A 16834-nucleotide genomic window follows, 5' to 3' on the forward strand; every position below is an offset into this window, starting at 1 on the left:
CACCCATTGAAGTCTGGTGCCCCGAGCACAGGGCCTGAGTCACACCTGTGGTGTCCGGACAGTGGCGCGCCGGCGAGCTCGAACCGGCTCGGGGAAGAGCGAGCGAGCGACCGCGGGGGAGCCCGTCCAGACCCGCGGGGCGCCATGACGTCGCCAGGGCTGCGCTGCGCTGGAGCTCGGGCAGTTCAGAGGGGTTTTAGAGGTGTGTGTGTGTGTTAAGCGTCTGGGAACTAAAAAAATAAAAAATAAAGGGAACGTAAAAGAAAAAAAAAAGAGATCCTAACTTCTTTTTTAGTCGGGGTTAAAAAGAGATGATGGCCAAAAAAAACAAAACAAAACTTGGTCACGAAGAAGAATACAGACCCCCCCCCCTTTTTAAATGACAAAGGCAGAGTGCTGACCGCTGTGGCTTCGAGGATTGATATTATTGTAAAAACTAAAAAAAATCTTGTCGTCACAGACGGGAAGGAAGCGGACTCGGATTTGTTGGCTAATACGGTAATTCCACATAATGACCTTTTCAGCGTCGAAATTACTTACATCCCCTTAAGCTATTAAAAAAAATCATAACAAAGCGGGCTAATTCTGTACCCAGCAGTGAATGGATTGGGCTGCCGTGCTGCGCGGTGATATATTGGTCCGCGCTGTGTTTGTTGTGCGGTTTCTTGCGGGTCCCGGTGATTTTTGTCAAACCAGTGCTGCCTCTGGCCTTCCCCAGTCCCCGCCCCGGCCGGGCAGCAGCAATCCGAGCGGTGTGCGGAGAGGAAGGGGCGCAGGAGAGACCCCCCCCACACACACACACACAACACAACACAACACACACTACCCCGCCGCTTTCCGCACCCAGTACAAGTCCAAACCTCGAAAGTTATTTCATCCGTGCAGACGACGGGTGCTTTTGCTCAAGTCGTGTTCGCTGTGATACTGGCCGCCGGATTGCCTGAGGTCAGGACCGGCGCGCCTCCGGAGGCCATTTCTAAAGTAACGGTGAGCCTGTTAGGAGACTCTGCTAATTGGGATTCGCAGATGAGCAAATGCCCGAGATCAAACCCTGCTGGAGATCGTTTGGAATGCGCGATGTCACGTTTCATTTCCAGAACTCCACAAACCACCAAAAAACTTAGGCCTGGCGTCTTTTACACCAGACCTTCTGTTATCATAATTGCTGTGTAAACAGGACTAAAGCCTGCAGGTCTCGTGTCCTTATTAACCTAAACGTTTTCAAACTTTTTTTTTCCTGCCGTTTCCGATACAGCGGAGTTCATTGTGAGGGACGGTTTCTCTCATTTCCAGATTTTTAAATTGTATAGTTAATGGATTCTAGTCTGAATCCAAGACGCACTTTTGTTAACGAATGAAATAATCACATTTGGAGTACAGCAGCAGAGCAGGAAAACGTAAAATGACTGTTGTGGCCTATCGCAGGACGTGTATAACATTATCTTCCGGTCTTTGAATTGGTGAAGCCCCTGGCCAGCGGTCTGGTGAGCCGGCTCGTGGCCAGCTCCTCTGGGCGAGCACTGTCCCTCTGAATGAACTGCCGGCACGTCTCATACAGGCTACATACAGGCTGGGGGGCTGGGGGGTCGGATTCAACTCCAGGGTTTACTAAGACAGTTGGATACTTCGACCACTGTGGATTTGGATCAAAGGCGTTTCTAGCTCACTGTTTTGGTGCAGACTGGGGTCTGTCTCTATTAGGGGCTACCCGAACTACTTTACAGTACTGTCCTCTTCAGTCTGACAGTCTCTTCCATAATTAACTTTTAGTGAATATACCATGTTCTCTTTGGAACCTGATGCGTATACCATATTATTTCGTTTTGGGCTGAAATAGATTCTGGAACCGACGTTGGTGCTGCAATTGTTATTAGGTCCATTATTGCTTTTGCACACCGCTTGTAACCGTAGCAGACTAAAGACGCTTGATTTATAATTTATGGCACGGAGCGGACAAAACTGAGACTAAGTGAAAATTGCATTTGCTCTCACCACGCAAGAGACACGCACGGGACGCCTTCCATTTAAAATGTGGCAGGAGACTTAAATCTTTAACTGGGTGGGGAGGGCGGGTGTGATTTAAAAGTCTATTTAAACGGGAGAAGACTGCGTGAAACTCGCCAGAGCCCCATAAACCCGTTTAAAAGCTGTTATTTTATGTACACGATAACAGCGTTTCCCTTTCCTTCCTGCGTGGGTGATTTCGTCTTAAAAGTACACTTCAAGAAGTGTCACGGACGGACGAGTTTTGTCGCCCAACTGTCAGAAACCGCCTTTGAGGGAGACCTTCCTCTGTGCGTGTGTTTTTTTTCTCTTCTTCCCCGACTCTTCTTCTCAGACGTTGGTGGAAATCTAACCAGATGCTTAGCAGATGAATGAAAAGGCCCCAGCGCACACACGAGCACGCACACTTTTCAAACAGACACGCGCCTGCGGGACTGAATGCAGGAGAGAGTGTGTGTGTGGGGGGGGGTAGGTTCACAAAAAGAGGGAGAGAGACAGAAATGCAGGGGCGCGAAAACGGTTGTGTGTTCATCTCTTATCTGTTATTCTTCCCCAGAACAACACATGTCATGGAGGGGTCCTGCAGTCAGAGAAAGAGCTCCCCAGACGCTCGCTGGCAGCTGTCGCCGAGCGCCTGTGACAGGGCCGTCCGCGGCCCGCCCGGCCCCACTCCGCCGGTTTTACATGAGAAGTAACCCATATGCACGGGGACGCCTGGTATTGATCCCAGATTTCTGCTGGAACGTTTACACAATACACGCCGCCGGAATACCAATAGCAGAAAGGGTGGTGATGTTATTGTGGGTTTTTCCTTTGTGCGTTTGTGTGCGTAGGCTTAAGCATTTGTGCGTGTGCATGTATAGGCTGTGACACGTGTGTGTGTTTGTGTGTGTGCGTGTAGGGTGTGGTATCGGTGTGTGTGTGTGTAGGTTATAGCTACTTGGTACATGTAAGGATATCCTGTGATAGTCCCAGTGCATGTATGTCGGGTGTATCCCTAAGCATGTGTAAAAGCCTCTGTGTGCTTCGGGACAGGTGCAGGGAGAGAAGAGTGGAGAGGGGTGAAATGTGAATGAAGGTTATAGAGGCAGGATGGGGATGGGATTGTGTCTGAGGGCGGACTACAGCAGAGCGTGTTGAACTGCGCTGCACATATGCGGATGCTTCTTCCTTTGCAATGCCCAACGTCCCAACCTGTCTCAAGGTGAGGCAGAGGCGCCCAGCTCGCCTTGGTGACCCTCCCCGAAATCTGCGATGACCCCCCCACCCCCCCCCTCGCCCACGCGCCCCGTGGAGAAACCTCCTGTCGCACCCAACCGCCGGTGCTTTGAATCCAGTCACACTATCGAGCCGGTCACATACATGGGATGCCAGTCTCTGTTCAAGGTTTAGGATTAATTAATAATAACGTCAGGGTGTTTGTATCTACATATAGATATACCAGACACAAACTCGCACAAACACACGGACTAACTAAACGGCGATTCGTTCATTTGAAAACAAACGATATGAAAGTATCATATTGGTTTGTATATTAAGTAATGGTATAATTTAACATTTCGGTGTCTTACGTATTTTATACCCAACATTATTGCATTATTAAAATGCTTTTTCCTTTAGTATTCGTGTTTTCAGAGTGTCCTCTCTGCTGACGTGTAGCAAGAATGTTTATTCCCAGCCTCAGTAGAATCTGTCTGGAGAATGCCCTTTACATGCACAGACGAACTGTCACACCACTCACAGAAAGTTTGGAAAACAAAGTTGTGACTGTCGTTAGACATTTGTCCAGGCGTTTATCCACGACAATAACCACAACAGTAATTTTCTTCATACACATATTTTCACACACATATACAGGCACCGTGGATTTTCATTTTTAATATAGTAAATGCGAAGTATTCTAAATTATTCATAAATAGGTGCAGATAATCTCTTTATCCAAACCAACTCCCGTACTGGTCCCTGTTATTTTAAACCTTAAGCATTCGATATCGAGTCGTTTAAAAATTCGTTTCAAATTGTGTGTTTATTTCATCTATGTATATTTTTTCGAATTGTTTGACAATAATTGTATCGGTGCAATTAAGAGTCGAGAACAATAGAGTGCTGTTGATTATGAATTATTGGAAAACGAATTATTAAATTAAAAATAAGAGTTACAGTTCTTATTTTGTAATACAAAATAAAACGTCTCGTATTTTCCTCTGTGCTGCAAATGAATAAGAACGGTTATAGCGATTTCTATTTGAAATCGACTGTACTTTCTGCAGACCTGTAACTAAACTCCAGTTTACTAATCTAACCTTTTTACTAATGTCGAATATATCTTTGCCTGTTCAGACAGCATCACGGCGGCTTGGCCGCGGATGCGTATTGGTGAAGTGGTATAACGGTCCGTTTTAAACGTCTAAAGGTGCCGGGCCCATAAGCATGTGCCAAAACCATCAAAGCACCTGAAAACTTTCGTGCTGTTTCGTCTTTCACTTTCTCCTCTTCCAAAACCACCAAACGCAGAGCCCTGCTGCGGCTGGATAAACTCCCTACATTCATTAAGACAGAGCACTGTGGGTTCGCTATCTTTACTATCAGATTCGGTTGTTAGGAATTGCTTCATTAAAAAAAAACAGTCACTGTCTTTGTAAACCCTATTTAAAGACACCCCCACCTCATAATAAAATGTGTCTTGTTCTTTCACAAAAAAATAATGATTTTTAATAAAAAATGAAGACTTCGTCCGGAATCCAAACTTAAGTACTTACCTCTCTGCGAGTTCTCCTGAGAAGACAGTAGACCTCAATTTGCGGAGATAATTCCCAAAGCGGTTATCGACTCCTCACGCGGCGTGTCTACCGACTACGTCTTTAGCAAAGCGCCTCCTGCGCTCCGGTGTTCAGACCCGTCCCGGCCGGTGTCGCGCCTGGACCGCCGGAGTTTCCGGGTCCAGCTGCTCGACTACCGCGTGCCGCCTGCACGGGACCTGCTCGCGCGGCGCGCGCGGCGACAGGCTCTCCCGTCATATTGCCGAGGCGCTATCGATACAGGACTCCGCGCACCCCTCCTGTAATCGCGTCACGGACCGAGGAAGAACGGAAACGCCTTGGCATCATGCATGTAGTGGCGCGTTCAAGAAAGTACAATTTAGGTTCTTCTGGGATTTTTTTTAAACCAAAAAGTCACGCACACCGGCCTAGGACTGCAAGCTTTTTAACACTACAGCACTCCGGAAATATAAAAGTACATCTGCCTGCTTTAATTGAATCCCGCAAGTCCATTGAGATACGTTACAGGGTACAATTTTATTTCCCTCTTTTTTTTTTGTACCTCTGAACTGGCTCTGTGCATGGAGCATACCCACCACATAAACTGGCGTATGACAGTTTCTATGAATTTTTTGACAATTGGTTTGTTCTGTTCCCTATAAATAGTACAGTGTGTATATCGGCCGAGTTCCGAGAGGATAGTTAATGGTTACTTGGACGGCGAGGCGCTGATTGGCTTCGGCCCCAGGTGACGTCAGGGAGCTGTGAATAAGGCTGGCTCGTGTGCTTTCAGGAACATGCAGAATACTGAGGGCTGGTCGGGGAGCGTCAATCCTGCCGTGATATGACACTCTTTCAACACTAGCAGAAGCACCGTGTCCTAGACCTGGCACGACAGAGGGCAAGACGCAGGCTGGAGCACGCAGACCGCCGGCGTTCCTGTTTATCCTCTTTCTGACCAAAACAACCAACCCATCTCGTTAACAAGAGAGAGAAACGATCATGACAAAGTGTATGACTACGACAGCAGACACGTTTCTCTTGCTGTTCATCAGTGCTGTTGCCCCAAAACAGTTTTGTTAGATGCATCTTAAAGCCGGTCTCAGAAAAGACGGCCGCTCGTCAGCACTGCACCTTGGCAACGGTGAAGCGCAGGTAGGCAATGGTGCTTTTAATTTTACCGGCGGTTTTTTTTGGTGATTTGATTTTTTAATTTTTTTTAAACCTTTTTTTTTTGAATGGAAGAGGAACCAAAAGATTGCTCCCCGTGGCTTTAAAGGTGTGCGCTGCTCTGCTACCTCAGACCCGAGAGAACTCATCACACCTCTCTCTCTTTTTTTTTTCCCCCCTCCTTCTCCTGCTTGTGGAATCTACGGATCTGTTCTTTGGCTACAAGGCGAGAGTGGCTGCTATTTCGGTCTCCTTTTCTGTTTTACATCTCTCGACCCAAGGACCTCACAGCGCAGAAGACTCCAAAGCCGTTCTGCGAAACCCGAGCTTGTTCTGAGAAACAAACAAACAAACTAACTCACTAACAAACAGACCAACCAACCAACCAAGAATTAGAAGACATAACCCAGGCGAGAGAAGAGTCGCGGCGGTGTTGTGGGGGCAAGTCGAAAGACGATGGTGCACTGTGCGGGTTGCGAGAGGCCTATACTGGATAGGTTCCTACTCAATGTCCTGGACAGAGCCTGGCACGTCAAGTGTGTACTGTGCTGCGAGTGCAAATGCAATTTAACAGAGAAGTGCTTTTCTCGGGAAGGGAAGCTCTACTGCAAAAACGACTTCTTTAGGTAAGCAACGCGGGCGGAGAGGGGCCTCCCTCGCCCTCTCGCTCGTCGCTCCGCCGAGAGCTCCCGGCGCGCTGCTCTGCGGCCAGCTCAGCCCCGTCCCTCTCCGGGTCTCTACACACATCCTCCTTGTAGTCTTGTTTGTTTGTTTTTTCGTTTTCGTTTTCTTTCGATGCGTTTGCAATCCCTAAAAAAAAAGAAACACAACTCGAGAGTTTGAAACCCGCGCACTCTGGTGTTCTTTGCTGTGTATTTGTATTTCGAGACACACCGGGCGCTGTGATAGAAGAGTCTGTTCTTGCTTTGTCGTTATCTTCTGCGGGCACACAGTTATACAATTCAAATAGGACCCCTGCTGCAGTAAAGGTGTTTTTTTAAGCAAATCGCAGTTAGGTTATTAAGCACAGAATGAACATTTCGGTTCTGTAAACTGAATTCGGGGAATTGCTCAGCGCAGACTCTGGAGATCTCAAGTTCTCAGCCCCGAGTCTTCTGCAGAATTTTTCTTATAAATTTCTCGCTTATGAAAGCAACACACAACAAAACAATTTGGGGTTATTTGAAATTACCGTATGGTGTCACTTCAAATCAAATCGGGTTTAAGGCCTTCTATGTGTTATGCGATGTTTAAGGTATTTCTTTAATTTTAAATATTATTTCGTACTATAATTGAGCGACTTTTTATTTTGTGTGTGTGTGTGGTTTTAAATATTTCGCAGGGGCGCAGAAATTAAACTTAATATTAAATGTCAGAAACGATGACTTCAGGATAAGGTCTTTTGTTGTGTTTTACTCGATTTAGGAATTAAGCTCATCTTAATTCCGGAGCCGGTTCTGTTCTTGTCCCTTGCCTTGCCATCTTTAAATCTGACCTGAATTGTTTTCGTTTTACACGGATCGGATTCGAGCCGAAGAGCGTCTTAAAAGGCAACGCAACTTTTCACAAATTTGCAAACGCAACGCAAATATTCCCCCCGCGAATGACGTGGAAGTCTGCTTTCGGGGGGCATATCAACATCCCCCTGATTAAGTTACCGAGCAAATTAAATAGTTGTTAATTTGTATTGTAATGCTAAGCAAACAACAGCTACATTAGAAGTCTGTGTACTCCGCTTCAGTGAGGTTCTGAAGGAAATAGCACTTTCTTTCAAAAGAGCGTCAGCCAAGGAGACCGCAGGGATCCGTCAGGGTTCCGGGAGGAAGTGTGACCCGGCTCTGGGACAGCCTATCTGGGGAGTCCCCTGTGCTAGTCGCGGTTCGAGTGAAGATGTGCTAAGTGGATTTGAATAATAGACCAGTCTGAACGGACAACCCGTCGACACTGCAATCAACAGACGCGCAATACACATGCCTCAGCAAACACAGAATCTGCATCCTATCAGTGAAATTTGAATCTGGTTGATCATATTATACATGATGTTGTTGTTGTTGTTGTTGTTTTTTGTTTACTGATAATCGTAGCCATATTCATCGTTAAAAGTCAGGTAAAACCGATTTAAAAAGCCAAACGAATTGTTTACCCGTGTGTGCACCCTCTGTATTTAGGTGCGTCTAATTGTAAAAAAAAAAGAAGCTTTTTTCATAAAATCAAAAAGTTCAGACAGCTCAACTCCCTATTTTAAAACGAGTGCTAAGGAAGGACGAAAACGAACGCGTGCTTCTTCAGTCCATTCTAAGAGCGCACGATTGAGCGTTGCCAAAACACGGTCATTTGTCGGGGTTATAATTCTCGTTTTTCTCATGATCTGCGATATCCAGCGGTGGTTCAAATAGCAAGTATTCCCTAGAAACGAGTATCTGTGATTTTTCGGGTAAGACCTATTGTTAGATGGGGATTTCCGAACAAAAAAACCCGCTGCATTATTAAAAATATAGAGAACATGCAGAAATATATCCTCTGACTTGTGTGGTTTTTTTTAAAGCGCGGTGTTAATAATTACAAACTTAATTTGAATGAGATGAGTACTCAGTGAGCGCGCACACTTGATTGCCTGGTGCCGTGTTATTATTTTTGTAGCCGCAACATCTGTGTAAACTAGAAAACATAAACTAACAAACCGCAGGGTGTGAAATGCCGGGGGAAGACTCTGCTGGAAACCCTAAACGGAGAAAAATAAGGAAAATTACAATAAGAGGAAACACGGGAAATTATTATTATTATTATTATTGTTGTAATTATTATTATAATTATCATCGTTGTTATTATTAGTAGTAGTATTTCGGAATCATATCGAACGTGAAAGAATAGGAATTATTATGAATAGCCGTCTCGTGTGAATGTACGTTATGTGGGTAAATAACTCTGCTTGACTTTTCCCTGTTTTCGGTTCCAGCGCAGGTTGGCTTTTTACCGGTGTGTTGATGAATGTCTTTCTGTGTTTGTTGCAGGCGGTTCGGCACGAAGTGTGCGGGGTGCGCTCAGGGGATATCGCCGAGTGACCTGGTGCGCAGGGCACGGGGCAAAGTGTTCCACTTGAACTGCTTCACTTGCATGATGTGCAACAAGCAGCTCTCCACCGGGGAGGAGCTGTACATCATAGACGAGAACAAGTTCGTCTGTAAGGAAGATTACCTGAGCAACAGCAACAACGCGAAGGAGGCGAACCTGCTCTCAGGTGAGGCGGGTCGGAGCGAGGATCCACCCCAGACAGCGGGCCGCGGCGCTCAGTCTGTTCACACCGGTGTCTGCAGCCGCCGTTCCGCTCCTCTTCGTTTCTAATGACTGTAGCCTGCGCAGCCTGGGCGCAATCGTTTAAAAATAAAGAAAACGAAACGTGTCAGTGACTTTGGATTATATTGTATAGCATTTTGTGTATGTTGTGTGTCTATATGCAGGACAAAAATAAATCTGAAATCCTTTGAGATTATAACCGCAATTTTTTTCCAGTTGCATCCGTAATACAGCACATCATTTATTATTATTATTATTATTATTATTATTATTATTATTATTATTATTGTCACTGTAATATTTTCTTGGTTTGGGGAGAATCTCCTATATTTAAACAGGTTTGATGAATATATCGTTACAGGCCCATACGCGGTGGAACTATGTCATTTGACCATTATAGAACGCTGTTGTATATTATCAATAATTAAATGCAAGACTTGATAACACTCTGCCTATAAATATATATTAAAATTAAATGATCACTACAGGCCTTTAGTTTCGATCACAATGAGTAATGTCCTGTAACTGATACAGTATTCACTTCAATGCACGAAAAACCGTAAAAAACTATAAGCTTTTCGTTAATCATATTTTTCGAAGTTGGTAACACATATTTGGTGGGAATGAATTCCTCATTCCTTGTGGTTTTGACCTGGTGTCTTTCTTCGCAGTCACAGCGTGCAGCGACCCCAGCCTGTCCCCGGACTCGCAGGACCAGCTGCAGGACGACGTGAAGGACCTGGAGGGCGCGAACCTGTCGGACAAGGAGACGGGCAACAACGAGAACGACGACCAGAACCTGGGCGGCAAGCGGCGCGGGCCGCGCACCACCATCAAGGCCAAGCAGCTCGAGACCCTGAAGGCCGCGTTCGCCGCCACGCCCAAGCCCACGAGGCACATCAGGGAGCAGCTGGCGCAGGAGACCGGCCTCAACATGCGGGTCATCCAGGTACCGTGCCGGCGGCGCGGGGAGCCGACATTATGTTATATGAACCGTTTGCGTTTCGAGAAAGGAGGCGGTCATTGTTCCGGTGGACATGCAAGGTGAACGAGTCTGTCGGATGTGTGGGAAACAAGTGGCACTCCATGTTGCTGATGAGCCTGAAATGGCGAGATTTGAGGAAAACCGGGGTGCGCTTGTCCATCCCTTCTTCCCTTGCGCTGAATGCATTATATTAAAAGAAAAGGGCAGCGACTTGCTTTCCGTTTGAGATAAGAATTGCGAAATTTTGGTGGACTGGAAGTGAAATGTCAGTAAAATGTGAAATTCGCGTTTCCCCGGGTAGAGAAATGGAAACTTAGAGCAGCAGTAGTCGGCGGCGGTGTTGTCGCTCCAGAGGCTGAGAGGGAGGACGAGCTGAGCTGATTTGTTACCGCCGAGTTTACTGCCTCGTGAAAGTCCCGGGATCTGAGCGGTTTATAGCACAGGCGGAGCGCGAGGTGGGGGCACGGAGAGGGGTCTTCCCGCGGCGCGAGCTCTCCCAAGGCTCGCGCTGTCCCCGGTCCGACCCTCGTGCGCGCCTGTAGGGCGGACAGGGGTCGCCGGACGTCAGAGCACACGTCGACTTCAGGAGCAGTGCTCTTAGGGGGGGTCTGTGAAATGCTTTGACGGCGGCGGGACTGCCAGCTAGCGCGGAGCTCGCCCGGGCGCCGGCGCTCTTGGCAGAGCCGTGACATCACGTTTCGCGAGAACATTTAGACCCGCTGTGCGAGCGCGCGCTCAGGTGGAAGCGGAGATCTGCTTCCAGCGCCCTGCTCGTGCAGTCACGTTGACTTCTTCACGCCGCACAAATACATGCACAAATAAATACGTTAGTTTCTTTCAAATTAATTACTGCAGTGGCCTTGTCGGTGTTTCCGGATGCGTTTCATCCGAGATCTCCAGGCGCCTCGGAAAGTGACACAAAGCATCAGGTGAAGAAGCGACACACGAAGTCAGGGCTATTTCCGATCTCGCGTGGGGAGGAAGAGGCCACGATAGAGAGCAAGACAGAGACAGAAGAAGGATCTTCCTGCCTACCTTCGCCGCACAGAGCGGCCGGTCCTGGCGAGGGCGGGACAGGACAGGTGCCCCCGGCTGGAAAACAGCAGCCCTTCCCCGCCGGCAGGGTTACACACAAACAGAGCAGCCTGATCGGCAGGCAGCGCTAATGAATGAGGAGCTGCGGGGACGAGCTAATGTATTAATATGAAATGGAACAGAACTGAAGTGAGAGAACGGGCGGCGAGATTAATAGAGTGGCGAGGTTAGATATTTAAGAGCGTCAGGGTAAGGCGTAATTAGGAGAAGGAATTCAAGGGTGGATATATAGATTACGAAATAATAACCTCACAGAGCCGGTTAATATATCGGTAACAACCCTCCTATTAAGTATTAATTGGAGATTTTAAGTCCCTGCTGTAGCCGCCACAGCCGGGGTAAATGGAGGGTTAAAAGATCATTAAAGCGAGGTTAGATCTGAGAGTCTCAGAGTGACGATAATTAGGAGTAATCTTGTCACGGCAATACGAATTCACTCAATCACAGCAGCCCAGCCCCGCCGAGCAGCGCGCGGCGCCGCGAGCGGCCTCCCGCTGCCCCCGCGCCGCGAGACAGCGCGGCTGCTGCCGCCCGGATTCAGATCCGTGTTTCTGGGAACACGAACAGGACCAGCGACACTAACGACTAGGCGCACAGAGGCAGGAGACCACACGACGGCATGATTATCGTTATTCCGAGATATTAATACTGGGTGTGTTTATGGTATCAGTAATTCATTGACGTCGTATATATTGTATAGACCCACAAAACAATTTGGAGCACTTGTGTATTCCGGTTGATGTGCGTGTTCTGTACTGAAGCCCAGTTCAGGACCCTGACAAATTGCTGCGGCTCACCAGGAGAACGTGTTCATGCTGTTACGGGGTTATTGTTATAATGCTTGTCTAATTGTGCGTGTGTGAAGAAATCGTTTGAGACTGTGTAGAATTTACCTGTACAGCCTCATATATACTGACATTGATGCTGTTTTGCTCATTTTAACCACTCAAGCCTCAGAATAAACAGCGAATCTAAAGTTTTGCTGTTGATAAAAAAGTTAGCTTGTAAACAAAGTGTTCGGTAATATTGACGTTTTAGCCTGTATTGCAGCGCGCTGATAATGTGGCATATTTCTGTTGTTTTTGTAAGACAAACATTTATTCATATTTATTATATTTATTCAAGTGTTATATATATATGTTAGAAGAAGCTGAAACGCTTTAATTCCAGTATGTGAAATGAAAGCTTTCGCTGAAAAATGACATTTCGCCAATGTCCTGAAACAAGCGATCCTTAAAATAGTTTATATCTTTTTTTTGTTTTACCATACAAACCGAATTTTCTTTCTACAGTTTTGACTATTGCTGCTTTTCGCTGAGGAAAGTGTTTTTTTTTTTTTCCCGTGTCTAATCCTGACAAGAAATGCTCGCTGAGGTTTCTGGCCTAAACGGAATTTATCACCGATTCGGATCACTAAAATATTTTTTAAAACCACGCTTTTTAAAAAATAAAATAATAGGAGATAATAGGAGGTAAAGAGGTATCTTTGCACTCTAGTAGTTAATTTTAAGTTGAACTTTTATTTGATATTTGCGTATAGAAGTGTGTTTTAATCCAAGAAAATAAAATAGTCTTGTTACGAGGCTGTGGATAGCCTAATGAAGTATAACCGGTTTGCAGGTTAAATATCTTCCTGGACATATTTTACTTCACAAAAGAAACATGTGTTGTTTATGTGCTGCCTGCGGGCCAGGAGTGGGTCTGACCCGTGTCCGCCTGTGCGCAGGTCTGGTTCCAGAACCGGCGGTCCAAGGAGCGGCGCATGAAGCAGCTGAGCGCGCTGGGCGCGAGGCGGCACGCGTTCTTCCGCAGCCCGCGCCGGATGAGGACGCTGGTGGACCGGCTGGAGCCCGGAGAGCTCATCCCCAACGGGCCCTTCTCCTACTACGGAGGTCGGTGTCTTGTTTGTTTTCTCTTCTGGTAGTGGGTATGAAGTGTTAAATAATTTCGCGTGTGTTCGTCAGGTGCCGCGTCCATCTGTCGGCCCAGCCCCACGGCGCCTTTGAAAACGGGTTCAGGCTTTTACCTGGTGCAGCCACACTTTTAAAACCCCGAGGAAGCGAGATTAAAATGCGCCGGGTTTTTTTTTGTGTTGTTGTTGTTGTTTATTCCTCGACAGGTAACGTCGGCAGTTTTTTCTACAGCTCGTTTCGTGCGCTCAGTTCCCACGTTGTGAACTGGAAATGGATTTCGGTTTTTTTTTTGTGGTCTAGTTTAGGTTACAAATATTTCCTCGGACGGTTCACAGCTGTTATCCCGTTTGTCTGATCTGTTTTTATTTTGTTCCATTGCCTCAGTGATATTCTGTAATATTGAAAGAATATCAAGATACAAAATATTAACGTAAAGAATACATATATAGCGCCCTTTAACACCCCCTATCAAAACACGACATCTCTCTAATCTGGATTAATTCGTTTTAGAGTAAATTCCTGCTGGGCGGGCTGGCCTTGGTTTTTACCTGCCGGTGTTTCAGATTCGGGAATTTTCAGCGTGAACCTTGTGCACATATAATTTAGTCAAATATGGTTTTAAATCGCTGCTGTTCCTCATCGCGTGAAGTGCGCACGTACGTGCAAATGTGTGTGAATTTGCTTCCAGCGGAGAACAATGGCGAATATTTCATCCGCAGATTCCTTTCGAGTCTGCTTAGAGTTTGGGAAAAGGCATGAGTCTGTGATCCCTGGCCAGAACGTTTCAATTAATATGTAACTGAACCATTCCATCCAGGTTGATCAGTTACTGATAAGTAGAGGGGAGGCATTTTCTTGGTACAGGAGCAATGCGACACCTTATACTTTGTGTGCGAGGAAACAGACTCTTTGTGATGCTGTAATAAGTTTTCACTTTTTAGACCTAACAGGCAGAACTGAGTGGGCAGCATCTGCAGTGATAATAAGATGATATTTGGGGCTTAAGAGCCAGGTGTGTTTTTTTCGGGGGGGAAAAAAAAAGTGGTCAGCATTGCATTTGTTCATTTCCAACAGCCTGATCTTTTGAAACAAGACATTGCAGTGTGAAACTTCCAATTCTGTTTTATAGATTGAAGTAACACTTTTGTGCACGGCCCACCGTACGTGGTAGAGCTGTTGACACTCAGTGTGAAATCCGATACAATAAAAGCACAATTAAAAAATTTTAAAAAACAATTGTGTGCAGCTCCCCAGGCTGCTGTGCTGCTTTCAGGATTCCTGACAATCACTGACTCGTGTGGCTTTGTGTGCTGTGGATCTACAGACCGTGGCCTAGCGTTGCAGCATTACAAAGGGGTGTTTTCCCTGCACCACCGACACCTGTAACTCAGATGCACAGGCGGCCTCTGCATCGGGTGTCTGATACCATCTCCACGGGCGCAGACTGTCCTGTGGGGGGCAAGCTCTGGGGAAGGGCTCGCTGTGGCAGCTCCCAAGCAGGGGTGACCGGTGGCGGCGGGGCAGTGGGTTAGCGCGTCGCGTTTCTCAGGAGTGGGTCTTTCCACCTCGTCCTCCGCGTGTCCAGCTGCGGCTGGAAGAAAGGAAATGTGGTGGTGGTGGTGGTGGTGGGGGACGGCGACCTGGGCAGCTGGGACAACCCTTTCCGTCATTAGACCCCGTCCCCGTGCCCCTGCCCACTGCGGGCTAGCGGGCGAGAGGCGCGGGGCGGCGGGACAGGAGCGCTGGAGCACGCGGGCTCCCTGTACCTCTCCCGCTCCTGCTGCTGCTGGGAACATGGCCTCCCGGGCCCGCAGGGGCCGCCTGCTCCTCTGCGGGCGCCGCCCTTTCCTTCCCTCGCATTGCGCGTCCTCCTGCGCTGCCGCGACAGTCCGGGAAGCATCCGAACCCGCGGTGAGGCGATCCGGGCGGTCCCGGAGTCTCCTGCAGGGCAGACCTCGGAATCCAAGAGAAACGAGAGGCCGTGCGAACGCCTGGTGGGACAGGAGGGTGCTTCGCGGGTCCCGGGTTGTTTCTCACGGTCTCTGTGCTTGTTTTTGCCAGACTACCAGAGCGAATACTACGGCCCCGGCGGAAACTACGACTTCTTCCCCCAGGGGCCCCCGTCCTCGCAGGCCCAGACCCCCGTCGACCTGCCCTTCGTCCCCTCCTCTGGCCCCACCGGCACCCCCCTCGGGGGCATGGATCACCCCCTGCCGGGGCACCACCCGTCCAGCGAGGTGCAGCGGTTCTCGGACATCCTGTCCCACCACCCCGGGGACTCGCCCAGCCCCGAGCCCGGCATCCCGGGGCCCCTGCACAGCATCTCCTCGGAGGTGTTCGGCCCCAGCCCGCCCTTCACCTCCCTCTCCATCAACGGCAGCGGCTACAGCAACCACCTGTCGCATCCCCCTGCCGAAATGAGCGAGGCCACGGTCTGGTAGCCGGAGGAGACGCACAGACGCCGAACGGAGGACGGGGGGAGGGGAGCCGAGGCTGTGACGATCCTCTCGGACCGCTCGTTTGTTCTCTTCTGTTCTGTTCTCCTCGTCTGGAACCAGAGCGGCGACGAGAGGAGATAGGAGGGCTTTCCGTAGCACACGCTGACCCTGATGTGTATCGTGCTGACGTTCGTCGATCTTTTTTTTTTTTTCCGGGGTGGGAGGGTGGGGAACACGGATTCAACCTGACGGTCAGTGATACAGCCACAACAACTGAAAATACACAAACAGGCGTGTGTGCGAGGGGGAGAGAGAGAGAGAGAGACAGACTGAGTGGCGCTGCGCTGGACAGTCTGTTTGGAGGCGTGAGGGGGTGTGTCCTGACCGAAGGAGGCGTGACCTCACCGAGGGGGCGTGGTCTTGTCGAGGGAAGGGGGGGGGTAGCACCGTTCTCAGAACTCCCTGCTCTTTTTGGATCAAGAAAACCGCACTAGACATTTTCAAAGACCGGACAGCTTTACATGAAAACCCAGGATGACTTGCTTTTGTGACTACTGGAAAGCTCCGAAGTGTCAGGCGAATTTATTTCTGACCCTAGTCATGCACCTCGTACTCACCTGAAAGCTCCTCAGACCTCTCCGTCTTTGAAAAGCTCTGCCATATAGACACTTTGAAACGCGTTTTCGACACTGAATATGTTTCTGAAGGCCAGGGGGAAATATGATTTTTCTGTCTGGACCTTTTTGTTTTTTCCTTTTCCTTTTTGTTTTTGAGAAGTCCACCAAATCCCAAGATGTTTGCCTTCAAAAGGTAAACGTTAAAAAAATGAAAAACAAAAAAAAAGTTGTAGGGATTATAAGCCCTTTATTTAATGGAGCAGAACTTGAAATGTTGATATGAAGTCTACCTTCTAAAAAAGGGTCTGAAAGGGACTTAGAACAGTCAACTGTTTACGTAATATATTTAATTCAGGAGTTTAAGTATCATGTTTAGAACCTCTTGATCCAGAAGAAAAACAAATGTTTCAAAGCAACCAACCAAACTTTTATATCAATTTTATTTATAATGTATGATGACAAAAAAGTTTGCTGGGGTTGTGGTTCACTGTGCTAGTTTGTACAAGATGTTGTTTACAAAAAAAGGGAAAAAAACGAAAAAAAAACACAAACGAGTAGA

General features: G+C 47.8%; 1 protein-coding gene across 1 annotated transcript; it reads left to right on the forward strand.

The window, feature by feature from the left end:
* Window positions 1-5560: 5560 nt before the first annotated feature.
* On the forward strand, window positions 5561-16834 carry LOC148814308 (LIM/homeobox protein Lhx1). Its single transcript, XM_088906911.1, has 5 exons — window positions 5561-6559; window positions 8945-9171; window positions 9899-10176; window positions 13034-13199; window positions 15282-16834. The coding sequence occupies exons 1-5, from the start codon at window positions 6390-6392 to the stop codon at window positions 15659-15661; spliced, it is 1221 nt and encodes a 406-aa protein (XP_088763037.1). The 5' UTR covers window positions 5561-6389; the 3' UTR covers window positions 15662-16834.

This window comes from Atractosteus spatula, chromosome 27, assembly GCF_055471065.1.
Source record: "Atractosteus spatula isolate fAtrSpa1 chromosome 27, fAtrSpa1.hap1, whole genome shotgun sequence".
In the NCBI taxonomy this organism is placed as follows: Eukaryota; Metazoa; Chordata; class Actinopteri; order Semionotiformes; family Lepisosteidae; genus Atractosteus; species Atractosteus spatula.

Bases quoted from the DNA above. Each gene is read 5' to 3' on its own strand.
- LOC148814308 (XM_088906911.1), top strand. From the start codon at position 6,390: ATGGTGCACTGTGCGGGTTGCGAGAGGCCTATACTGGATAGGTTCCTA. The intron at 10,177-13,033 runs GTACCGTGCCGG...GCCTGTGCGCAG, and splicing joins TCAACATGCGGGTCATCCAG to GTCTGGTTCCAGAACCGGCG. The intron at 13,200-15,281 runs GTCGGTGTCTTG...TGTTTTTGCCAG, and splicing joins GCCCTTCTCCTACTACGGAG to ACTACCAGAGCGAATACTAC.